We start from the raw sequence: 27,089 nt of genomic DNA on the forward strand, positions 1-27,089 counted from the left end.
ATCTATTGAAGTCATTTGACTCACTGATTCTTACCCTGGTATAGAGCCTTAGTGTGTGTTGGTTCCAACAGCTTCATCTCTTGCTTTCTTTATTGTCCACTGTCACCTCATCACTGGAATCCAAATCCTACTCCATTAAGACCCACTGCCATCTAAGCTGTAGGAACATTCCAAAGAATCTCTGTCCCTCCTTCTTGTTCTGTGGTTGTCAACTGGCTTCCCAGCTTTTACTTGCAGGAACTACTCACTTTGCTCTAATTAGGTAGAAAGAGACACGTAGAAAATTCTGGAATGTTTTAGATTCCCCTGCTGGGAGAAAACAAAGCCTGTGAGAAGAGAAGTGTAATTATCAAAGTGCAGTGTTCTCTTCCTTTCCCTTGGTAAGAAATCTTATTGTATATATTTTTCTTCTTCCTTAAACTGTACTCATATAGATTTTAATGTTAATAGCATCTGGATGACTATCAAAGTTTCATTCCTTATTGCCACCTTGCTAAGATGTATGTGAAGTTTTCGCATTACTTATAGCTATATATTGTCATTAAGCTATGGCATCTTCAACCTAGTCAAAGAAGGATTTTGATCTCATTTGAAAGCTCCTGGAATACATTGTTCAGAAATGTCAGAGGAGATGCAGTATCTAGCACCTTTACACACACTATGTTCCATGATTTTAGTTGATGGATAAAGTTCTGGTTTTCCAGGTTGACTTTTGGTACTGGTAAAAAGCCTTCCAAAGTCCCCTGTTCTTTCAAAGGCTAGGGGACAGTAAGAAAATGCACATCATAAAACATAGGTCCTCCTTATTCATAAAGCAATAATTGGGCAGGTGAGCTCTAGGCCCACTTTACTAGAAAATAAAATATTCCTTAAAGAAGAACAAGTTTATATGGCTAGTAGCTCAAGAGCTATCCATTGATCCCTATCCATCCACTCTCAAGAAAGACAGTAGCATCAACAACAACAACAGCAACAACAGCAGCAGCAGCAACAACAACAGCAACAGCATGCCCATCAGGTAGAGTATAAATGTTAAACGCCCAGCTGGGTCATTACAGCCTCCCATTGCATACTTTCCTTCATCTGTCCCAAATGAACCTATGTGTCATCCTCATTTGTGCACCCATCCATTGCCACAGAGCACATTTGCTAGGTAGCTTGTGTCCTCCTTATTCACAAACACATTAATTTACATGGGTGACACACATTTGTTAGACTCTTCACTTGGTGGTAAATACAAGGATGATGGAGACATGCTTCCTTTAAGAGACTTTTACCACAGAGTGGAGGAAGACAAGCCAAAGTGCAGTTATTTGCCATTCTTTGAGGTAAGCACTGTGATGGGCAGGGGATTGGAAAGGGGCCGGTGAAGGATTCTGGCAGAGACAGTGGAACACATGGTTCCTTGTGATGCGGCTTCTGGAAGGTATATCTAGAGGTGATGGCATTGTAGCTAAGAGCATAAGAACTCAAGGGTGTAGCTCACTTAAAGGAACAGAGGATGAAGGGCAGGGATGGAACAGAAAACAGGGCTTCCAAAAGCAGAAGAGAAGGCAAAGAGAACAGAGGTTAGAAAGGCAACCTAACAAGAAACTTGTAAGCATGTTGAGAATCAAAGATCTTGTCCTGAGGGCCTTGGGAGCCTCTGGGGAAATTAAATTCAGAGAATACTGGGGACCTCATGTCACACTGACTAAAGGGCACATCCTCGTGGTAGGCAAGAATGCCAAAGGAAAGCCGTTAGGAGGCATTGGTCCTAAAGAAACAGGCGGTTTCTAGAAGAAAGTAGGAGTAGAACATGCACAGTCATGTCTTAGCAGTGATGATGCAGTGTATATAGCAAAGAGAGTCTGACATGGTGGCCAGAGATGGGTGCTTCGGGTTGATAGAGATGTCGTGGGCGAAGTGAAATTGAGCCCTGGTGAATCACTAAATCAGCCCCATGTTTTAAGTGCTATGCTATGCATCTCCAACTCCCCTGGGCTTTTCTGGATTTCCAGGTAGATCTACTAGAAGACCTGTTTGTGGCGGGCCTTCTGTGTATCCTTTGGTTATAGGGACACAAGGGATCCACTGTTGAACCTGTGTAGTTTGGGCAACCTTGTTTCGATCCTTGTTAAAACTTTGCGCAGGCTCTCTCTTGTTGCCCGTTAAGGAGTGTTAGTTAGTGTTTCTTGTCTTCCCAGGATTTTCTTTGTGCAGTAGAAAAACAGTGTAACTGGGCAGGGATGAGAGTGAACAGTGTGGATTGCAAGGGGCAGCCTATGGGAAGAGCTCCATTTTCGGTTTACATGAAAGGAGCCAGATTGCTTAGTTGTTCTATGGGACATAACATGATCACCCAGGCTGCGAGAAATCGGCCACAGTTTAAGCGCTATGTTACCAGCAAGATAAATAAAAACAGTCTGAAGCATCAGACGAAACTCAAGTGTTCACCTCCGCTTCACACCCTCCCCTCCTCCCAGACTAATCAAAAGAAGCCCCTTCCGCTCCCAGTCGCTCTGTGTACATTTCTCCCAGATCTGGTATTCATATGAACAATGTGGTTTATTTATATTTCAGCACCAAATTGGAAAGATGACATCATTCATTTACAGTCCCCCCGTCCCGTGACATGATCACTCCCCGACACCTCGTTTCGGCAGACACATTTAGGGCCGCATTCGGCATCTTGTTTAGCTTGTGCATTCTTTCATGGGACACAGTTCAAAGGTAGGGGCTTGAGCATTGTGGCTGGGAAGAAAATGGCCTCATAAAGTCACGGGGGCTCCCCTGAAGAATAAGGGCACCTCGAGGTTTATAATAGCGGTATTATTATTTGTTCATTTAGCTCCCATCCCTCCTTCTTGGCTTCACCCCTTCCTCTGCCACTGTCACCTCTGTCACTATCACGGGTCTCATAGCTCACTTCAGAGCCTCAATTAAGAAACCGCCCCAGATTTATTAAGCCATGAGTTCACAAGGACAGTCCCCTGTGGCAAGACTGGAATTTTAGGTGTGAACACTGAAGTTCAGCATCTCGTGTCTGATGGGGGTGGGGGGGCTAAGGGAGATCTTATCCACAGGGCTCTCCTGCCCTGCTCTTTCTCGAAGGCCTGACTTGTCCATTGGGTCCTCTGATGCATTAAGTAGACATGAAGAATGGAAATGCTAGCGACTGCCAAAGTTTGCCTGAGCGTTTTTTTTTTTTAATTTAGTTTTTAAGTGGGTCTTTTAAAAAATACTTTTATTATTTTATCATATACATGCACTTTTATGCTCACTTTGGGACCTTTCAAATATTGTACACATTTGAAAAGATGGAATGAATAAATCACGAGGCATCCTTTGGCAGGTAGAGCTAGATCATGAGATGTTTCCAAGACTTAGCAGACCCCGAGAACTGATGAGATAGCTATTTCTACCTGTTCATCTGTTTGTTCTCTTTACTAGTGGCCAAACAAGAAAGGGGGCTTAGAGATTGAAAATTAGACCAGAAATGTCCATGCCATTTGTCGAGAAATGGCTCTTGGGGCTAAAGTCCATGTCTTGCTTTACTGCTGCCAAAGTGCAATAGTGATTATTCCTCCTAGGAAATCTTGGAACGCACAGTTGTACATGAGAAATACTGAGAGCATGCACCATTTTGGGTCCGTAAAACTCTTTATTATTAAATAATTATTATTTTTGCACAATAAAATTCTGACTGGTTGGAAGCTCCAATGGCCTCCAACTTCAGGCTCTGAGAGTTCTGATGGGTCATTGTCATCTTAACCACCAGGGGGACCGCTATGGCAGTCTACATTCTGTCCTCAACTCTCTGTGACCTTTTCTACTGAAGAGAGACATGCAGCCCCTGCCTAGCATAGCAGCACCCTTTGCCCTTCCGGTCATTGCAGCCATATCAGCTTGCTGTCTGCTTCTGTGGCCTGAGGAGGTGTAGCTCCAGGTTAGAACAAATGCTTAGTATTTACAGTGCCTTGGGTTCAATCCCCATCACTTCTAAATGGAAAGAAAGAAAGAAAGAAAGAAAGAAAGAAAGAAAGAAAGAAAGAAAGAAAGAAAGAAAGAAAGAAAGAAAGAAAGAAAGAAAGAAAGAAAGAAAGAAAGGAAGGAAGGAAGGAAGGAAGGAAGGAAGGAAGGAAGAAAGGAAGGAAGGAAGGAAGGAACAAAAGAAAGAAAGAAAGAAAGAAAGAAAGAAAGAAAGAAAGAAAGAAAGAAAGAAAGAAAGAAAGAAAGAAAGAAAAAGAAAGAAAGAAAGAAGAAAGAAAGGATAGATAGATAGATAGATAGATAGATAGATAGATAGATAGATAGATAGATAGATAGATGGGAGAGACAGACAGAAAGACAAGAGTAGGCTCTAGTGAGACTCAGGAATTAGAATGAAAAGGGGGGAGGGGAGAGAGGCATTGCAGGCAAAGGAGCCAGCATACGCAAAGGAGAACATTCTTACAGGAAAACACATGGCAGCAATAATGGTAGTAAAGGCATTTGACTGGCACTTTCTCCTCAGCCATCCCAGGAAGGATCATGCCCATTTTAGAGGTAAGGAGAGATGGCTCAGCAGTTAAGACCACTGACTACTCTTCCGGAGGTTCTGAGTTCAAATCCCAGCAACCACATGGTGGCTCACAACCATCTGTAATGAGATCTGATGCCCTGTTCTTGTGTGTCTGAATACAGCTGCAGTGTACTTACTAATAATTAATAAGTATTTAAAAAAAAATAGAGGTCAGGATATCAAGGTTAGGACAGCTAATCACCTTAAGATAATACAACCTACACATTTAGTGGGAGCACTTCTTGAATCTAGCAATCCTGTGCTTAAACTCATACTTTCTGAATCTCCAGGCAAGCTAACTTCTGCTCATTTCAGCAGACCTTGGGTATTGTTCATGTTGTTGTGTTCATGAACTTGTTCCGCCAGTTCATCCTCAGTCTGGTTCTTGCCCCGTGGCTCTCAGAATTTAACTATGACTCCAAGGCTCCCCTGTGATAAGCACAGCATGATTAGAGCAGTCAGCTTGTTTTCTACCAACATTGCACCAATTCTCTCAAACAATGGCCGCTGAAATATCTGTAGACACCCTTTCCTGAGAAGTCACCATTGTAGCAGTGAGCCATCTCCATCAGTGCTCCTGCATTTGGCATGCACTTCCCTGCCTTGTCCTGTGAGAGCATTCTGTGACTCCACACATCCCTCCCCAAGCATTCCTTCCAGGGCCTCCTGGGAGCCTTCTCTAGAGTGTAGGATGTGACTGTGGGCACCTTGTGACTGTACGTTCACTCTGGATCTCTTTGACTATACCTTACCATGTGTTTGTCTCCCTCTTAAAAAGTACATTGACATATAAGGTGTTACCTAGCTAGCTCCAAGGGTCTGATTAAAACTTCCCTTGCCAAAGCTAATGGCATAGCACCTTTATTACATTTCAATGTGCCTGAAAATGAGAACTTCTGGATTGATGTAAATGGAGCACTCCTTGTAGGTGCTGAGGTCTTTGTGTCCTGGGTCAATTGGGCTTGTCGTCTAGCTCCTAATGGTGCCTTCCCTGGTTTTCCTTTTGCATAGACCCAGAATAGGATGAAGCTGATGGCAGACAATTATGATGAAGACCATCACCATTACCACCACCACCACCATCACCACCACCACCGGTCTCCTGGGAGGTCACAGCATTCCAACCACAGGCCCTCTCCGGACCAGGTCAGTTTCATTGCTGCTTACCTCTAGGACCCCCTCTTAGGCTTTGGATATTTTAAGATAAAATAAATAATCCTCAAGAAATAATAAACAGCATAAAGTGATACGTTCTTTGAACTGAAACTAATAGCTTTGGTATTTATTTCCATCACTCAAGGAATCTAAATGTTTTCCTTTCTCCTTCCTCTTTAAGGTTTTGTCTTTTCTTGTTTATATTATGCATTTTCTTTCCTCCCCTCCTTTCTTCTTTCCTGGTTATGCAGCTTAGTGCTGGCTCATATCTCATGGCTAGTTACTTTGGAATGTGTCTTTGCAAGTTTTAAAAGAAAGCACTTGATTCCCAAGAGCTTGGCAACCAGAGAAACCTTGGGTTTTCTGAGCTCTCTCCTGCAGAAGCTCTCAGTGATGCGAGTTAGTGGTGAGGTAAAATGCCAAAAACAGAATCAACTTCGCTGCCCTTTTTGTTGGCGATGTCAAGGAGTCCGGTTTATTTGGTTTGGAGCCTACCTTCTTCCTTGACAGAGTAGAGCAAATAAAAAGACCAAATGACAAAACTAAAAAAGAGAGAAAAACACCTGCAGTTTTCAACTGGGTCCATACTCATCCACTATGCAAAAACTATACTGTTCAGTAATAAAACTCCTGAAGGTGATTCATATGCAAATTATGAACTTAGGTACAAATTAAGCAGGACAATATAGTCAATATTAATAGTTTTCTTTTTCTTTTATTGTACTTTTGTAATGTAGGATCATCATATGGTTTGTACAATAAATTTCATAAGATGGGTGGGATTAGGAAAAGGCATATGGAAGCCAGAGTATCTCAGACACTGGCAAGAAGCACTGTGGTATTAACTGCATGTAGAGAATGCATCAGTGTTTGCTGGGGAGGGTTTGCCTTGTATTCAGAGGCCTCTCTTCTCTCCCTTCAAATCATGGGCACACCGAAGAAGCTAGTTAAAGTCTTGTCCTTAGTATGTTTTGCAGGAAATAAAACTCCAGGGGGGGCAGCCAGTTATATAAAGCACAAACCATGGAAATTGTGACCTTTGCACCCTGAAGAACTTACCATCAGAGAACCCAGCACTGAAGAAGGTTTCCTCATGGGATTTGCGGATTTCCAAAGCCGCATGCAGAAAAGCCCCAGTGCTTGGACCGCAGCCCTCTGAAACAGCTTTAGAGTTTGGTGACCTGGAAAGTAGAAAGATTTATTGTATGTCATTACCTTACCCATCCTTGATCTTGTTTGGTTTTCTATATCAGTTTTTCTCCCTACTACCACATGCCCACACCTGCTCATCCCAGCATATCTGAGATCACACTGGCTTTTCTTACTGCCCTTTGGCACACTGCCCTTTGTTCCTTGGTAGTCCTCCTGAGCCATGAATGCCAGAAGGCCATCCTGGACCTCCATCTCCCCCACATAGTAACAGAGATGGTGGAAAGGCACCAGGAAGAACCAGAATGAGTCACCCATGGACCTGTTGATATAGCAGAGACCCGTGTCCTAATATGCCCTGCCAGAAATGGTGACCAGATCAAATCTGTCTGCTTTGTGAATAGTACTTCTCACAACATCTGACCTCCTGACACTTCTCCAGGGATTGGCACTGGAGTGTCTTGCCTGCTCAGTTAGTCCCTCCTGTGTCTACATCACTAAAGGTTACCACAGGGCAGTAATGATCCTGTAATATCAAGGCTCCAAAATTAGTTAACATTCCCAGAACTGTCTGCCTAAGACATGTCCTAGGGCCCTTGGACATACCTTTGTCACTACTGAAGTCAGCGAATGCCCTGAACAACACTTGGGCACAGAGATAGAACCTGTATCCTTCTTCAGGAAAAAATCCCATGCTCCAGAAGGAAGGCTACCTGGCTAGATTCTGGTTACTAGTGGCTCGCTCTCTCAGCTAATCCCCGGAGCACATGTCCCATGCCAGACCTATACAGAGCCTGGAGAGGCCACACAGTCAAGATAAAGCCCTATCCTCGTGCTTGCTCTTCAGCCCTAGCATGACAATCTAGGTCCCTAGTGTCTACTTACTGGTTTTTTCTTGTTCATGTCAATCATAACAAGATAGGTTAAAGGCTGAAGCTTGGCCAAGGTTTCTGAGCTTACAGCTTATGGTAGAAGGAAAATAGCCTTACCTAGGAGAGGACTTTTATAGTTTTAAGTTGGGATCACCAAGGCTGCCAGGCTTCAGTCAATCCAGTGGGCAAGGGAGAGTTAAGCACGGACCTCTTGTGTAATATTTGGTTATCACCAGAAATGGAATTACTAGACCTCCTAAGTGAGATTCCCTGTTAGACCATGGCTGCCTCCAGATTTAGGAAATGGTGTCTTCCCCTGCACTCATATCAATGACCTAATATCAACAGGGGCATCGTTAAGGAGTTCAGTCACAAAATGTAGCAGTTGTGAAAAAGTACAAAGCCTCTCCCAACTGATTACAATCCCTATGCATGACTCTATAGGCCATGTACAGTGACATCCTAGAGGCTAGAGCTACTTCTTAACAGAAAATGAGAGCCCTATATCAGAAGGTGCCACCCTGACAGTCTAGACACAGAGCTAATTTGGGTGAGATTCCATTTAATGTCCACGATGCTAAGTCAGCTGAGCTGACTTAAAGGGAAAGGATGTCTTCCTGTAAGTCTTCCAGCCCTGGCCTTCTAATAGACACCAGGGTCAGCTGTCTGTGTCTTCTAGATATGCAGCCATTTCAAACCCTTCCCCTTTTTTCTTGAAGTGTAGGGCAAGACCAGAACACATGAAAGTGAGGAACTATGAAAAATCAGTCACTTTTCTATATTGCCAGAGAAACTCATTTCCCTCCCTCAGGGAACACAAGGATAGCCAGGCACTTGCAGAACTATATTCTTTTTCCATTTCTCTCCTGTCCCTTTGCCCTTTACTGTAAATTTTTGATTTCTCTTTGAAAGAAACCAAATCTAAGCATTTTACGTCTAAACTCATGTTTCCCCAAGTAACTTCTAGAACATTAGTCCCATGAGGGAAGTCTTGGACAATGGTGGGCCAAGAATTTCGGAAAAGTACTGCACATTTTAACTCTGTCTCCTAACATCCCGGTGCCATTAGCAGATCAAGGGATCTAAAATGGCATATAAGAAAGAAAGCGCTATAATTTTATTTAATCCAGCATTTCCCAGACTTATTTGATCATGGTTTAAAAAAAAATTGTTTTTGTAACATCTGTGCTTTGAGAAATAGTATTCTCAGGCATTCAGGTGGGAAAAAAGAGAAGCTACCTAGTTTAAAAAAAGACAGATGCTATTTCCAGCAGTGCTTCATGGAAAGGAAGAGACTTTAGGCCCTATCCCTAGCAATTAACACAGTGGAAAGTGGAAATGCGTCTTCTGTGTATTTCCTGGAGAGTGAGTTGTCTCAATCAGAACAGTGAAGATCTGAGCTATGGGAGCCATTTATGGTGAAGCCATAGAAATCAAGGCCGGTCATAAATACATCAACCTTCGGTGATCACAAAGCAGCTCAAGGAGTGTGGGAGAATGTGAAGGAGCAATCAGAGAACCCATGGCACAGTTTGAGTCAAACCATCTAACCCCTACCTGAAAGTGGAACAGTTAAGATCTAGAGGCTGGCAACCCCAGGATGACTCCCATCCTCAAATATGTCCAAGCAGAAAAGAGTACCCCAATAATGGAGAAATAAATATAGGAAACCCCCATAAGCCAAGAAATAGCCACAAAGTACACAACAAGTATTTCCCATGATGTAATAAAGAGCAAAGTAAACGGATATGCTGGAGACATGCTAGTGAGTCAACTCGTATTGACATTACCAAGATCCATTTTGCAAGACAAAGTGCTAGCACAATTTCTCCTAAATACCCCTGCACCTGTAGTCACCAGTGTTGTCTGGTATTTAATTTACATAGTGTCTTTCTCTGCCTTAAGGTAAATCAGCGATACCAAGTCTTTCTGCCTTTGGGGTGGGGTATCTTATAACTTTTACTGCCCCTGAAAAAGGCATATTTTAGTAAAATCTTGTTGTTGCCTCTTAAATTTGTTCTAACCCCATCATTGAGAAAGCTACACAGCACAGTGACATGCAGCACAGTCAGGTCATGTCAGCTTGCCCCTCGTGTGCCCAGGAATCCCCACATTTCTATCCCATATGCTGAGTGGGATGTGGCATCTTTACAGGCCCGGGTGTCAGTGCTTGCTCATTCTACATGCCTCTACATGGACAGACACCTGAGGCTTTGATTATAGCATGAAAGTGGGGTGCAGAGCCTGAGCATCTTAGACCTGAAGTAGGCAATACTTTTTGAAGCCCAGGAGAAGAATTTCCTGTCTTTCCCTGCCCCCATTCACTGAATGAAAATACCCAAGCACAGGAACTGGAGGCAAAGTGAGTTTTGCTACCGTAAATGATTTCCAGATCTTGAAAGTTTAAATTTACATACAGAAACCCTATTTCTCTAGGAGGGACATAGATTCCACAAATATGGAGACATAATACTTATTAGAATTAAAGTAAAATAGGTGATTAAGTTTTATGTTAATGTTCTTTTTGCCTCTTGCAAAACACATATATACATCTCTGACCCCGGAGTACACATTCAATAAATGTTTTCTGAATGGTATATACATTACATAATATATATGAAAAAGAAGGGCAGATGGACATGTCCCTGTTATGCAGGTTAAGAAGTGGTATTTGAAGAAATTACTCATGATCTACAGACACTTAGCTGGACTGGAGAAATATCTCAGTGATTAAGAGCTCCTCTAGAGGACCTGAGTTCAATGCCCAGTATTGAGTTGAGTGGCTTAGAACAACCTGTAACTCCAGTTCTAGGGATCCAACGCCCCCTTCTGGCCTACATGGGTACCTGCACTCACATGTGTATACCTTACCCTCTACAGACATGTACACACAGACACACATAAATAAAAACTAAGATAAATTCCTTATTTAAAAAAAAATCACTAAAAAATAAACATGAGAAACTCAAAATCTTCCAAGCCAAGGCAAGTATTCATGCCTGTAGATATACTGGTTACAAAACCTGTGGCTCTCCATATAGACTTTTCTGTGCAGATACATCCATCTGTGCTGGCATGGCCAATCTGCCCCACTGTTCCTAGAATGCAAATGTGTTTTTCCTTCCCTGATGAACTTAATAGCACAAATACCTCATAGATTTCTTTCCCATTTGCCCCAGCTTTTGCTGCTTGCTGTCTAATCTTCTGCGGCCATGTCCTTATTCCCCTCATTCCACTCCTACGTGATTTTCCCTGCAGCCATGTCCTTATTCCCCTCATTCCACTCCCACACGATTTTCCCTGATCCCCTTTATGCTTCTCTATTCTAGCTGTCCCTTTGTTGACAAAAATAAGACTTCTTGCAAACTCTGCTATTGCCGTGGGATCACCAGACAGTGATTCTCAAGTAGAAGCAAAACTAAACCAGAATGGGAGTGTTCTGTGGACCATGGGACCCTCTTCATAGATGACTACCAGGACCCATATTCCACTGCAAACTCACCTTTGACCCTTGGCACACCTGGGAGCCGAACAAATGCAAAGTTTTCAAAGCAAAGTTGAGGTCTTTTCCCTCAGTCCAGGCTTATCTTTCATTCGAGAAAATTGGGATACTTTCAGGTAGTGACTAGTCCAGGCAGATGCAGGCCTTCTCGTATTGAATTCTAATATTAGAAGGCTTGCTCTGCAAATCTATCCCCAGAAAATTGATTGCACAAATATTTGGCCCATTTTACTTGGCAAGTCTCCAGACCCTGTCCTCAGCTACAGTCATCACTGGTCCTCCCTCTGCTGCCATTGGCTACTGCAAATGCTCTCAGCATGCCCTGTGTCTGAGCTGTGATGCTTTAACACAGAGCCTGATGCCCAGGGGACTGGACCTATGCCCTACTTCAGGGACCGCGGCACTTATTGCCTTAGTTTTGAGGCTTCTAGATCCCAAATGTGTCCTCATTTCCCTCTTTCCACACACCAAAGATCTCTAAGTTTGCTTAACTTTGGAAATAAGAGGAGAGGTATTGCCTTCTCACCCTCCTGCCTCACATACAGCTCACACCTGAGCCCTGAGTACCTGCTTTAGGTAGAGTACTCAGGCTCCTCAAAGTATTCCTGTGGAAGGGGAATTGAATTTAAAGCCAACAGAGACAAGTAGTCCCTCTCCAAGGTCATGGCTGCAGGAAGATGACTTATTCAGGCCCCATCGGCTTTCTGTCTGGCAAACCCCACAAGCGTCCCTTTTACATTTGAGTCAATGTGAATTTGATAGAGCCACATCCCCAAGACAATCAGCAGTTCCAGTCTGCCTTCTGGTCCCCATGACTTCTGACAAAGCCATTGGAGAACCCGAGACCCCTCAGCCCTTTGTGAAATGGGAGATTAGGCCTGTGATTGGAGTCCACTTGCTTTCAATAGTAGAGTAGCTCCAGCAAAGCCCTTGGAGTTCTGACAGGGTTCAGTGTGCTCTGTGGCCCCCAGAAGATGAATTCTATACATAAAGTTGTTATTCTTAGCTTTTGCTTAGGAAAGGAAAAAAAGAATTTATGTTTTGAGGTTAAATGGGTGTGGGGCAAATGTATACACAGAGTCCTGTGTGTATATATGTATGTATCGCTATGTGTCAGGATGAACTGAGTACGTCTCCACATATGGAAGAATCTCACACAATCATGTTTAACTAGAAATTTCTCTCCTGTAGATGTGTGTGTATAAATATATTTTGATGTTTACTACCTGGAAGAAAAATTTAACCACTGTGTTTTAGATTTACAAAAATGTAGTTCTAGAACAGCAGGGGTGAGGGGGAGAGAAAGAGGGAAGGAGGGAGGGAGGGAGGGAAAAGAAAAAGGAGAGGAGGGGGAAAGGTAGGAGAGAGGAGGAGAGGAGAGGAGAAGTGAGGCTCTAGTCTCACTCTAATAATTTCTAGTTCTCCCTGCATCTTAGCTCACATGTCTAAAGTTTGCCTGAGGGACAGCTTTCCTTTTGTTTATTTGTTTGGTTTTTTGTTTGTTTGTTGCATGTGTTGCAAATTTGATTTCATGGCCACTTTCTGAAAGAAGCCTTGACCTTTGGCTTCAAAGCCAACAGCCCATGAAGAGCTCTCCTCTGGGTGCTGCTGTTTATTGGATGGGAAAGGGGTTCAGAGATCTCTACCACTGCCATTCCCCGGCCAGATCTCTCCAATGGAGCCAGAGATAGCCTCGTAGGTTCGTGGACCTGGGGTCTATAAGCCCCTGGCTTCTTTCCCAGCCCTTCTTTGGTCATGAGTAGATTGGAAGACACGGTGTTTAAAACTCAGCAGATTGCAAAAATAAACATGTGAGCTAAAAAGACAGCACAAACCCCACCTTCCTGTGGTCTCCACAATGCTGTTCAGAAGTTCTCAAAGCCACTAAAATATGTGCCAAATGGCCTGTGCCATCTTCTCACCATTGGGAAGGGAAGGTGGACGTCTATTTGTTTGCTTACTTTTAAGAGCAGATGCTCTGGAGGCCACAGGTAAAGAGATGGGATGAGTGCTGTTGTCGGGAGAGGTGGTTTAAGTGCCTCTTTCCTCAACTGGCAGTTCCATGCTCACCCAACCATTCCAAGCCAGGAAAGGAGGCTGGTTAGCAGACACTGGGAAACTGGCTTTGCAGATTATTGCCAGAGCTCTTTAATCTGGGTGTGATGTTAATTCCTCTTGTGTAAGCACTTGAGGCAAACCCTGATAAACCTGGCAGAGATGGTCTTAATGTGTGGGAAAAAAGAACATAGCTGCTTGGTATGCAGAGACACTCTGGACAGGAAAGGGTTTCAGTCACAGGAGGCTAGCCCCTGTTCAGGATTCTGCTCTTGCTCTGCTTAGGGTAGAGCAGGGCTTTTTCTCTGTACTGGTTTGTTTTAGTTTTACATTGTGTTCGCAGTATTAGGGCTTCATTAAGAGATTTGTTGCCCTGTCTTTCCAGTCAGTGGGGCTTCCAGGCCCAGCCCACACTCCCCAGCCTGTCTGTAGGTGGAACTCAGGCTTGGCAACATCAGAGGCTGGGTTCTCTTTCAATGTGCTGCCTTAATCCAGTCCCATTTGTCTAACAGGCGGCATGTCAGCTCTCTATTGAAAGGGGGTGGCCAACCTTGAAGTGCTGGGAAGCCAGGAAATCCATTTTATATTGCTGAATACCACTGCCTCTCCCTCAACCCCCTTTAACTGATGTAATAAGGATCATGTTTGACTTACACACTCCAGGCACTTGCAGCTCTTCAGAGATAAGGGAACAGCTGAGGAGAAGGAGCTGGAGGCATCTTTTAATATACACTGCACTCACTCACAAAACCTGAAAGTTATTTACATATATGTAACTCACTCATAAAATAATGGCACCCGACACATTCTGATTCAACGTCTATCCATTAATGAGCTGAGGAAGCTCTAGCTTTGCAGCCTGGAGATGATGTTAAAATGTTTAAGCATGGCTCTCTGTAGTATTAGCTCCTTTCCACACACGCATTGTATAGAACAGTGTTGGAGTTACAGCACTCAATTTGTTAATTCATGGCGAGAAACTCCCGAATGTTCCCAACACAAACTATGTGCCAAGTTTGAAGCAGTTGAATTTTCATTCTGCAATGTAGTTCTCCCAGCACCCTATGAAGTATGGGAACCACACGGGTCCCACTTTTTTTCTTTGTAAGCAACTAAGGAAAGATAAAAAAGAGAGAGAGAGAGAGATTTGGTGGCCCACCAGCCAGGAAATAATCCAACCAGAGCGATGTTCAAAACATAATTTTTACTGTGTTTAACAAAGCCAAGTGTTAATGACTGATAGATGAAGAAGCAAAAATAAAGCCTGTCTTCGCTCCTGTCCCTTTTTATGGCTATCTGGCAGTGGCTCGGCCCTTAGCAGATGTTGACTTCACATTCCCAAACAATATTATCGGCCAATAGAGAGCTTCCCAGCAGTTTCCGCTTCAGCCCAGAGAACTGGATCTGTTCACCAGGGACTGGCTTCTCTGAATTTCTTCCTCTTGAAAGAAATATGAAAAAGTTCTTTTATGGTACTAGAAATTTCGAGTGAGTGCCCAAAGATGCCAAGCTCAAAATGAGTGGGCAGGGCTGCCACCAAAGCATCTATAATGTTCTTGGTGTCTTGGCAAGAGTATCTCTGGAGTGGCCTTTCCCCCAGGCTTGCTGAGCTCCAGCCGACGTGGCTCTACAGACTATGCAGTTTCCTCTCCCCGGAGAGGTGCCCCCTTGTGCCTTTCCAAGCATGGATCACACCAGGCATCTCTCAGTCAGCCAAGGAAGCGTTCTCCTTGGCTAGGTAGGGTGAGAAGAGTGAAGCAGAAAAGGATGGAAAAGCTGGAGCATTCTGTGGAGACGTGTGCAGGGATCCTCACCAGCACAGCGGAAAGCCAGGCAGCGTTCTCTACTCATTTATAAATGTCTGCTTGGTTCCTATGGCTGATAACCCGCCAAAGGGACTGAAGACACTGTCCTTCCCGACAGGGATGTTTAAATTTTTGCTGAGGTACTGCTGTTATGGCCATGGGAACAAGTCTCATGGCCTGTGAGGACCTTTTTCTTCCAGGCGTCAGAGGACCACACCTAGGTTGTAGCCTCATCCTTCAGCTGGGACCATCAACCTCTGGGGAGGAGGGCAGTGCACATTCCAGAGTTCTTTAGAGTAGAGCTATGTACACACATATGCACACAGAGTCAAGCCACTCCACCAAGGAAGATCCAAATGGGCTCTTGAGGGTTCAGCCCTAGCAGAGGCAGAACAGGTCACGTTTGCACTTGAGCAGCCTGGAATTTTACCTTGGCTCCACAGCACCCTGCCAGGTGTTCTTTGGTGGTTTGCCTTGTCTTCCTCTCAGCTCAACTTCTTATATCTATACGAAAAGCTACCTGACACCTGTGTGTCTGGTGCCTATCTTGAAACTTGGTGGAGAAAAAAAAAAAGAAGGCTGTTGGCACTCTCTCTGGCCTAGAGGAGGCACTGATAGCTTTGAAACAGCACAGAAATGAGCAGGTGTTTATACCTACCAAGCAAGACCATCTATGTGAGCCTGCCTGAGGCTTTCTTAGTCTTTGGGGGAACATGTCTGCCAGTGGCTCCTGCAGGGGATGTATGAGGTCACAGCTATACCTGACTCCATCACTTGGATAAAGTTCTGATCCTTGGGCATTCCTGGGCAGGACAGATAAAAGACTAAGCAGTCTTTAGGGGGACAATTTGGACTTGAACAGTCAAGCTGGTTTGCCTTCATATACCCCACAGGTAGAAATATCAAGAGGATATGATTTTTAGGAACCTAGGCTCAGTACTTGTTATAAGCCCCACACCATAGCCCTGCTTTTGTGACATGAAGTTTCAGAGAACCTATGATCAAAAGTAGGGGTCAGGGAAAATCTTGAAATGGTTCACACTGACGTGATCCCACACAGTAAGATCTGAACAGAAGGTGAGGCTAACTTCCTTACAGATAGTGGTGAAGTTCCCACAAAGACCATGAGCTACTCATTGAAAGGGGCTCTCCCTTGATTCCACCCTCTTTTCTAGCTGAGATGGGTATGATGATAAAAGTCTTCATTAGAAACTTAATCTTCTAGTTTTAAGGAAAAACAATCAATCTAATAACCCCAAAAGGACTACTGATGTTTTAAAAAACATGCCCAGTGATAGGCTCCGTTTTTGCCTACCTGCTGTACCTAGCATTTAAAGATCGAGACCAATTAAAGGCTTAGCCTAGGTTGTTTATCATGCCAGGCTATCAGATTCCTGTTCAGAACTTTCTTGATGAGCTAATAAATGCCTCCTCCCCCCCACACACACACACGCAAACACACGCACATACATATATACTCATACACAATAGCAAACCTTTGACTTGTCAACAATGACTTAGTTCCTCTGCTTCTAGATCTTGTCATCAACAAACCAACAGTGAACAGCACATCTGGGCAGGAATTTGTTTTATCTCAGTATTTAGAGAATCCCATGAGAGCGGGCATCTGGACTGTGGGGCTTCCATCCAGGCTTCTTGTCTGTCTCATTGTTCTTGAAGCTGTAGATGCCTCCTGGGGTTGTTTGACATTTAAGCCTCCCCTAACCTCAGAACTGGCTGTTTTGAGGTCTCTCTTCTCTGGGCTTTAATCCACAGAGCATGTTCCCAGCTTCAGATGCTGTAGACAAAAGCAAACAGATGCTGATGGACCAGAGCCGTCTCTTCCCATCCAGATATCTTGGCAATTTCCTACAGAGCAATTGCTCACAGAGGACACACCAGGGATCAAACACCAGTCAGCATCTAGAAAAGCCACTGCAAAGTAGATCTAGAAACAGAATCACCAGAAGAGGAAACAGGCTCAGTAGATGCATTTTAAAACTCCAAGCATCCCTAAATAATGTGGTAGCAAGTTAGGGATCGGGCAGATATATATAGGTTTTGTTGATATTTGTTCTTGTTTTTTCTGAGGTTCGGATTTACATTTTTGTAGGGTAAGGTTTCTAAAGAGCTTAATATTTGCATAAAGAGAGGCAAGCAGAGAGCAGTCAGCCAGCTGCAAATGTTTGGAAGACATGAAGCTGCCTGGCAGATTAGCGCCTGCATCTTTGTTTTGTATTGCTCAAGTGGACACTCACTCTGACCCAAAGCACTTGGCGATGAGGGTCAGTTCATGTTTATGTTTAAAGACAAGAAAGACAAGAAATGGCCACTCTTTACCTTTCTATTTTTCTTCTAAAACCTTGTTCAACGTTGAAAATGAACTATTTTAAAATGCATCATATTCTCAGTTCATGAGAGGAATCTGTCCACATTTCTACCATGTTAAATGTTCACTGAGTTTATGTTGGGCTGTCATATTTCTTTACTTTATTCACTAGCGTACGAGACGTGGATCTCAACATCTGGTTTTTAATAACTCTCGACATCTGGGAGTTCCTTCTTATTCCTACGGTGGACGAGGAACAGTAGTGATATTGGCAGTGTATATTTTCAAGCTACAGCTCCTGTCTGTTTCAATCATAATTAATTACCACTCTTTAATGTATTTAATTTGCTAAAAGTGATTTGCATTGGCCCACACGTCACTATGCGGAAAGCAGGGGCAGATTTTGGTGGCGTTGGCTTTCTTTTTCTTTTCTTCTTTTGAAATTGAAATCCTATACGAATGGACTTGGAACAAACTCCATGTAAATGTGCTGTTGGGTTTTAAATGCAAAATGAAATTCATTGCTCTGCAAGCAAGGTTATTTGACAGCCATTTAGGAAGCGGTCAGCAGGGGCTGTGGGCTACATTTTACAGAAAACCGCCAATTTTGTTTTGTAACTGGCAAATTGTAGCATCTTTCCATGCCTGGGAGTTTTCCTACAGAAGTGACTTTGGGGATCAAGAGCCTTATGATGAAAGTCAAAGAATATGTAAACATATTCAGGGAATATGTTCACACACACACACACACTGAAAAATTCTGCCCTGAGTTGTACAGGTTGCTAGGTCCCCAAAGCTTGCTTAATACTGCCCTGGGGTGTCCTGCTGGAAAATTTTCCTCTTTATTAACATGAAAAGGAACACCAAGTTGGCTTTTCTCGAGAGATAGAGAGGCAATTCAGTGAGTGTGACAATACACTCTCCTCAGTCCTAGAGGGATAAAGAAGTCTGTTGGCAGAACACTGTCTAGTAAATACATACAGTCCCCCAAATTGATTACTGCACGTGTTTTCTGCCAGAATATTCCTATTAAAACTCTCAAGTGAAGATTCATACTGACTTATCCAGTTCAAACTCTCTTGATAGACTCAAGTCCCATGGGGGATTCTCAAGCTCTGTGAAACATTGCCCTTTTTTTTGTTGTTTGTTTGTTTTGTTTTGTTTTTTATTTTGTTTTTGGCAGTCTGATGTCTCTGGACCTTTTCTCAAAATAATATTTTAAATGCACAAGAGAAACAAAGGGGAAAAAAGCTGTATTGGGAATCAGTTCAAAGACTGTGCATCTAAATCCTCAAGTAGATAAAAAAAAGTTATCTCGGCTTACTAATGTATGTGAAAGCACATACTGAGTTGTGTGAAATTCCCGGTCTAAGGTAGCGCCATTTCCATATGATTCAAGCCACTTCTCCAGCCCACACCTGGAGTAGTACAGCCCCAAGTGTGAAGGAACCTTCCTAGTCTCTTTTCTCTTTCCAGTTTTCGAAATGAAACAAAACAAATACAAAAGAAAGAACAGCAACAACAACAAAACCCAAATCCTGACAAACTGTTGTCTTTGGCGTGTTGTGAAAAGCACCCTGCTCTCAGATATGGGGAGTGCTCTGCCTTAGCTGCTGTTCAGATGTACTCTGTGGCAAGGAGACTTATTCACAGTGGGGCTTTTGCCATAAAGCATATACTGTTATCTTCAAGAATTTGGTTTCCCTGCTTTATTGACTACTTCTCGACAAGAAGAAATTGGCCAGAGCTATTTTGAAAATATTTTCAACCAGAATACAAGCCAAATGATTTTCTGTCTATCCATAGCTGAACATGTTAGATTAAACAACATCCTTTCTGCAAGCATTCCTCAGAAATGAAAGTTTATATTCGTTTTTTAAAAAAAATTTTGATTGTAAAATCAATTGTTCAACATTTTATACCTTTCTACATGCCAAAGCACCAAATATAGCCCCAAAATTAAGATTGTAGAGTGCTAGAAGCATTGTAAAATAACCAATGTATGCTAAAGATTGTATCCTACCTAGGCAAATAGTTTTTTTTTTTTTAATTCTCCTTCAACTTTTATTGATACTTTAAGCTTAAAAGAAATTAAGGGTATTTGATTACTATAATTACTTCTCTGCTTACTTTAAAGGCTTAATCCACTTCTTAGGCATAAGCAATTCAGATTGCATGCTTTCCAAAAAATAATCATCTGCTAATGTAGACTAATTTTAATCTCCTAATCCAATCTTGACAGAGTCACAGCTTGAGAGGGTGGAATGTTTTTGTGTGGGGTTGCCATAGATACAAACTTGGTTATGCATTTGACAAGCCAGTGATGTGGAACTTAACTTACTATGGTTTTTTTTTTTCTTCCTTGTTCTTTAAGATGAAACAAAAAGTGCAGATTCATGTGCTTTTCAGTGCATGTTGGTGTGACTAACCTTCTCTTCTTTCATTCTGTCGCTCCTCCTCTCTGTGCTCCTCCCTACCTCGGGCCGGCCGCAGGATGACGAGGAGGGCATATGGGCATAGCCGGGCCTGTAAACCAAAGCTCCAGTTTTGTTTTGAGGGGTGAGAAACCATCTTTTCTATCATTTCTCTTTAAAAAAAAAAAAACAAACAAAAAACAAACAAAAAATAGATTGCATTCTAGTGTTGTATTGTGTGTGTGTGCTCAATTGTGCTCCCTGATTTTGTGATTGTGTCCTGTGCTTGCTGCTGTGTTCCATGAGCGCAGAATGGCCGCGTGCTCTGACATTCCCAAGAACCCAGTCCATCTCACCTTGCCTCCCCACCCCTCCATACCACCACATTGTTGCTCTGCCTTGTTGGGGCTGGGTTTGGCAAGATCCAAATGTTTCTCTATCATTTCAAATGTAAACTGTGCCCTTAGGAATCATATACTCTCTTCTAAAGCATGATTGGAGACTCAAAAGGTTGACGCAATCCTCCAGTCGTGGTTTGCAGCCAACTGCTTGCTTTACCAGATATACCAGTATGGTATGACTCTCGTGTCCTTCAGGTTGTGTCAAATGTTTGGCAAGGAATAAGGATGATAAAAGTATCTATCTTCATGGAGCTGAAGTTGTCATCTCTAAGAAGCCTGTTGAATGCATTGCATTGTCCCCTTCTGTGGCAGTTCTGAAGAAGACATGAGGATCAAGGCCTAATCATGGTGAATGAGCAACTGTAACTCTTCTAGGGAGTTAGAGTGGATGTGTCGCTGTAGGGGGTCTTGGTGGTATTTAATCTGTGGTTTTTATTAAAACTTGTGCTTCTAAGAGGATTTGCATTAATAATGATTTACATTGCATTTTATTGGGGGCTTTTGCTTTTTTGAAAAGCTGATCTTAGCAGTGAAGAAGCCTCCCTTTACTTTACTTTGCTTTGTTTTCTGGACTGTAATTGAGTAGGGGTGTGTGTATAAATACCACACAGAAATGGAACACTGAACTCTGGCTGCTGGGAATTGTTATTCTCCAATACACCATGAATGTTTACCACCCCAGAGTCGAATGTTCGTATGGTGACATGGGTATGCCGTTGATCTTGGTGACACTGCATATGTCATTTTGTTCGGATCAAGGGATGTGGTAGACTTTGAGCTAGGGTAATTTTTTCTGGCCAGAAAATATTTCACATGCAGGTCTTTGTTCGGGGGTTAAACATGAAATATCACAGTGTCGGGGAATCAACATTGAGACGACTCTGAATAACAAGATGTGTGTATTTTCTCAATGCCTGCCTTTCTATAGCACGGCAGTGCAGCTCATGAAAATTTAACCCCGAACTGGTATGGTTCACCCTTAGGCACCAGTTTCACTATCATGTTTCACTCCTTTGTTTAACCTGCTATAAGTCTCATGGATATGCCACTTGGCTTTGGTAATTCTGGTGGCAAGAAATAACAAGAATTTGTTTGGGTGTAGGACATCTGTAGGCACAGTAAAGATGTCCCCCTCAGAGCCACAGCATGCCAGTGAAACCTGTAGTTGAGAACTTTCATCTCTTCTTCTTCCTGAGTAAATGGGAAGGCAGTTTTTGCAAGAACACTCTAGATGCTGAGGGGATCAGGAGGAAAGCTTGTCAGTATGAGGAGGTGGTGACACCAAAATGACAGCAAGAGTCAAATCATCAAAGCCTGTCCAGTAAAGACATGAAGAGAAACATAGCATTGGAAAGATATGACATAGGAAGAAAGCCAATAACAGGTATACTTACCTAAGACAATGTTAAATGTAACGGGTTTCTAACATTGAAAAGCAAACATGAGACATTTTCCATCACACATGCCAAGGATGTGTAGGCAAAGGCCAGGTCCACAGTTTGGAGGATGACCTTAAGGGTCCTGGTGCTTAGGACTCTTCTGTGACGTGCTCTTTTTGCAAGAAGCAAATGTTAGCTTGCTAGTCTGCACTTGTATCTCTTCTGAAATGATGATTGGCCTACGCAGGATTCAGGATATTGGCCGTGCTGTTTCCTGTGTCCGTCTCAAAATAAAACCAGCTCTGAGATCCATAGAACACCTTGATTCGCTCAAAGCAGGTGTAGAGAATAGTGTTAAGTCCCTGTCCCTTATTAATCTTACAGGTTCCCCAAATACTGTGCATCCCCAAAACCAACTGTCTTTAGAAAATTAGTGGATATATTATTCTACTTCAATGTGTTATAATACATTTTATAGATTTCTGGGGAAAACTGTTCTCTTTCTTTAAGACTCCTTTAAACAAGTGTACTCATATATCCTCAGGCATTTAAAGTTGTGTCTTTAAGAGTTGAAATAATGAGATGCTGGGGGAATCTTCTGTTTTTGAACAACCATCGCATGTTTCTAGTTGTATTGCCATCTCTCGGGTCTAAAAAGACATTAAATTTATAACTAAAGATGAATAATAATAGTGCATTTAAAAACTAACTGTTTTGAATGTATTGATTTATAACCCTTATGAAAGAAACATTACATCATGTTCTTTGTGTAAGCATCCGTTATATGCTTATAACAGCATTGGAGGGCTTTGCTTGAAACTGGAGTCCTGGTGCTGAAATGAATCATAATTTAGGCCAAATTGTTCTAAAATTTATAACAAATTGGAATTAGCATAACAGCCTACCAGCCCCTCCCGCTATCGCCACTTCTGAATGGGAGGCCCCGGCTTGATTTATTTGTGTTCCCATGATCATCCAAGAGCGGTATTTTATGAGAGCAAATTATACTGGGGAAGTTTGCTTTTCTAAGGAGTTTCAATGGTCCCTAGAATTAACCTTGCTCCACCTTTAATCCTCATGGTCAGGCTTAGTTTTATCAGGCTGTGACCTTGTACTTTGAAGGACTAGATCCACTCTTAGTTTAAAGGTCTGATGTCAGCACTGTGAAATGCTTAAGATTTCCCAATGAGCATTTCATTGGGTCTACATTTTCATTTTGCAGTGAGTTCCACAAACTCCATAGTCGGCGTGGCTTGTACTCGGCATGTATTTGTGCACCCTCTGACTGCAGCTCTGTGCTCCCTTGCTCTCCCCAGCTCACATCAGTTGGTAGAACATCCCTGTTTTTTTATGCCTAGGATCTACCTCTGGGATACCTTTCTAGCAAGTTGTCCTCGTGGGCATCCCTGTGGTGTGTGTTTGAAATAATTGTCCTTGGACTATCCTCCTCAATGCATGTTACTTTTAAGTATGCAAATATGTACAAAAAGCCTCAACTCTATCATCTCCCTACTTTACAAAACCAGAAAAGGCAGCTGTTCCATTCTACATTGCTTTCTTTATGGAGAACCCCCTGGTGTACTGGTCTGAGAGATCAACAAATTACTCCTCATCTCCATTAATAAGGGTGCCCTTTGAGGGTCTTAAGTAGTAAGTACTCTTTGTCTCTGTGAACACTCAAGGTGATGGGACAGTAGGAGACCAAGTTAAGGTTTCCTGAGACCTAATGCCATATTTGCTTTGAGTTGTTTGAGCTCTTGTTATCTCATAATTGAGCAGACATTGAACATCATTTTTATTTCTCAAATCATTAGAAAGGAATATCTTTCTCAGTTGAAAGCGTAAGTAAATTTATGACCTGATTCATACAAATGCGGATGCAAGTTCTGCTGTGGGACCATGATGCTAGCATAGCTATCTTGATACAAGTGAAGAATTGTGTTGTGTGGCATGATCCACAGATAAAACATTCAAACACAGGCATAGGGCTTTACACATGGAAGCAGTTGTGGAAACGCCACTGGAGTGCCCAGTACATCAACCCCCCCCAGGGAAGATGGAACAACAGGGGAAGGGAGGTCCCACTGAAGTTGTAGAGTTTGTACATTCCTTGCTCCTCTTTGCATATAGCAGACCTGTGCTTGACCTGGAGTTAGAAAAATAGAGTGGCTGGAAACACGCCTTGCAAGCGGTGTCTTGCCCCTCCTCTTCATCTGGGATTTTTCTCCTGCCTCTTCTAAGGAATACTTACTAGTGCATCTGTTTGGGTAGATCTCCTAAAGATATGGACTGGTATAGCTGTACCCTGTACTATTGGATACTACGACATTCATTCATTCAAAAGTTCATGTTTACTTGCTCATCAAATAGTTAAGTTCTTGGTTACCTGCAAGGATAATAATGATAAATAAATTAAATGTGATGATTCCTGTGAATCTTAACATGTAATGAAGGGAAATGGAACATAAACGATTAAACACATTAGTAGTCATATTACAAATTTTTATCATTGCTTGGGTAGACACCAGGAAGCTACAGATTGCAGGAGGAACTTATTGGATAAGGGATTCTGTGAGTTTCCTATAAGAAAGCAGGTCTTAAGCCAAGTCTTGAAAAAGGGAGAGTCAAAGTATACCATGTGTATGTATGTGCTTAGGAAGTAGTTACTGATAGGTTTAAGAGAGCTGGCAGCAGAAAAAAACTTTATGAAAACCATAGCTCTTGAGTAGAGGACAAAACAGAGAGGCTAGGAGGGGAGATGGGAAAGGGCAAGACTGCATATGGCCTTTAAGGCCAAAGAAAAAGCTCAGACTCTAGCCTAAGAAAAATGAGTAGACACTGGAAGATCTTAAGCAGGGCCATGACATAATTCAGTGTTTGTGGTAGAGGGAGAACAGTCTTGGCTGCTATGTAAAGGCAACATTTTCACGGCAGGAACGCAGAAGGAGAGGCCGTTCCATCATCTGAGAGAATTAATGATGCTGACCCGGGCAGCAGCAGTGCACATGCAGACAAGTGTGCAAGTTGGAGAAAAGACTAGGAAACAAAGCCAGGGGGGGCTGGATGGGGAGGTCAGAGAAAGGATGAAACTGAGAAGGCCTCTGTGGGTGTCAAAGCTACAGAGGCCTTTGGAGGGCATGGAGGGGGGGATGCGGGGGCTGAACTGGGATCCAGGGCTCTCTTTTCTCCAGATGTCCAGTCATCCTAGCCAAGGCACATGGAGGATTCTGACCTGTGCTCTTTCCCATTTGCCTGTGTAGCAGCCTGGGAATCCTTGGCCTCTCATTGCAGTGATATGAAAGCTGAGTTTAAAGCATGGCTAAAGTCCAGTATTAAGACTACATCTTCTCCAACTCTGAAGAAAAGGCAAGAACTTGATTACCAGTGATTGCAAAGAAATGATGCCTCCTTGTGGCACAGGCTGGCAATCTCAGCTACTTGGGATGCTGAGGCAGAAGGATCCCTAATTCAAAGTCATCCTGGGCCACTTAGAGATATCTCTATTCAAAATAAAAAAATATAAATAAGGACTAGGTTTATAGCTCAGTAATAATGTACGTACTGCTGTACACAATGCCTATGTTCTCCAGCACCATACAAAACATTAATGGTAGTAGTAATAATAAATAATGGGATGAAGAGTGTGTTTGGAGAGGGTATTCTGTAGAAAAACAAAGCCCCAGGAGTTGAAGGAGGTCAGCAGGTCCTTGCAGAGCAGAGAACAAAGCCACCAGGCTTCCAGCTATCTGTCCTCAAGCATAACTCTTGGGATGGGGACTGTCTCTAGTGCTTGGCTTCCCATGAGGGTATGATAACTTAAGAGTTATCAATATTGTTCTGCAGAAGAAGATTTCAACTCTCTTTGCAAGACCCAGAATGAGAAATATCCAGAAGCAATTTTGAGATGTTGTAGAATAATCATGATGATGTCTCTGCTTCCAGGTGCAAAATCAATTTCTGAATAGAGAAATGTAAGCTTCATTTCTCTCCCTGTTGCTACTATCTCTTTTAAAATTATTCCTCTGGAAGCCATATGTATATCTATTTTTTTTATCATCTATATGAGTAGTTAGTAAAGCTACTACTCAGAGGTAGAACTTAAATATCGTCTTCCCAGTCTTTGAATTCCATGTTTCATTGTGGGGGAGGGGGGACTTGTCTTCATTTCAGTGATGGAGACAGGTAGAGAAAAAAGTGCAGTTGTTGTCCTGGAAGGATTTATATTTGTTTTTCTAAAGGATTATTCACAACCTTTATATTTGTGTCACAAACCCTGCAGAGTCTACAGACACACTGCTGTGGTTAACAGAGAAATCCATGTGGATGTGGTCACATTCCTTCAAAAGAGCATCTGTGATTCTCTGCAGACATTCAGAGGGCTAGGGAAGAGCCACTCACCCCTGGGTACCATTATAATTTCTGGATGTGGGCAGGCCGGGGTTTTGACCCAGCACTGCTGAGCTAGGCTAGTTACCTGTGCAGGTATCTTAATGGTCTAGCTCTCTATTTCCTCTTTTGGTGGATGCTGTACACAGCTCAAAGGGCTGTGCCAGGGACCTGAGAAGCTGGGCTATGTGCCTCACCATGCCTGCGGCTCAGCCCTAGGTAGGTTATAACTATACTTTTTGCTCCTGGCATAGGTAAGTGTAACTCTATCTGCCAGCTAAGAAAAGTGATTGACACCTTGGGGCTAGTGACTTGGGGAGGGGAGACAAAAGGCAGAAGAAAGAAGAATCAAAACTGAAAACTGATTCTTGTGAACACAGATAAACCTGAGCTACCTCCATGTTCCCTAGAAGGAATGTTTACCCTACAAAACATACCGCTTTCAATTACCTTTTGTTTTCCCTATTTTGTTCTGTCATTGATACTTGAATTTTGTAAACTTTTTGGGTTGTCCATGGTTTTTACCAGGAGTTTCTTTCAAGTAAGAGAGAAATTTAATGAGTAACATGAAAAGCCAGTGAATATTTAATGAGCAGTTGTGACTCAGTGAGTTGGAAGGGAGCTAAGGACCGTGATGTCTCAGGCCAGCTGTCCCTGTGGCCCTGTATGCTGGGCTTAGGGCTGAGGTAGGAGATCTCCAGCAGGACAGAGAATATAGGACAGTCATGCTATGGATTTTCTGGAACTCACCAGTATTATCTGGTACCTGGCACAGTTATGCATATTGGCTTAAATGAGATCACACTCTCAGAACCTAGAACCTGGCTAAGAACACATAAACAAATAGTAGCGGAAAAATGGCCATGGGCTAGACGTGGGAAGCAGCTAGCAGAGTTTTGTGGCATTATGCATATCCTTCCTCTGCCAGGGATAGTGCATTAGGAGCTCTCTGCCCACCCAACCCCCTCCCCCTGCCATTTGCTTCATTGTGTGGTGGTCTGGTCTTACTTAACCTCTTTATTAATGATCTGTAAAGGGGCGTAAAGAGCAAGTGAGGGAAGCCACAGATGACACTAATTTGGGAGGTGTTGGAGTGAGG

At 42.9% G+C, this 27,089-nt stretch overlaps 1 protein-coding gene across 1 annotated transcript in view; it reads left to right on the top strand.

Annotated features, from left to right (window-relative positions):
• Positions 1-27,089, top strand: part of Erc2 (ELKS/RAB6-interacting/CAST family member 2) — an 841,184-nt gene that overhangs the window by 664,530 nt on the left and 149,565 nt on the right. The window contains 1 exon segment of the mRNA XM_052190312.1: positions 5,555-5,689. Within this exon segment, the coding sequence (XP_052046272.1) occupies positions 5,555-5,689 (135 nt within the window).

This window comes from Apodemus sylvaticus, chromosome 8, assembly GCF_947179515.1.
Source record: "Apodemus sylvaticus chromosome 8, mApoSyl1.1, whole genome shotgun sequence".
NCBI classification, from domain to species: domain Eukaryota; kingdom Metazoa; phylum Chordata; class Mammalia; order Rodentia; family Muridae; genus Apodemus; species Apodemus sylvaticus.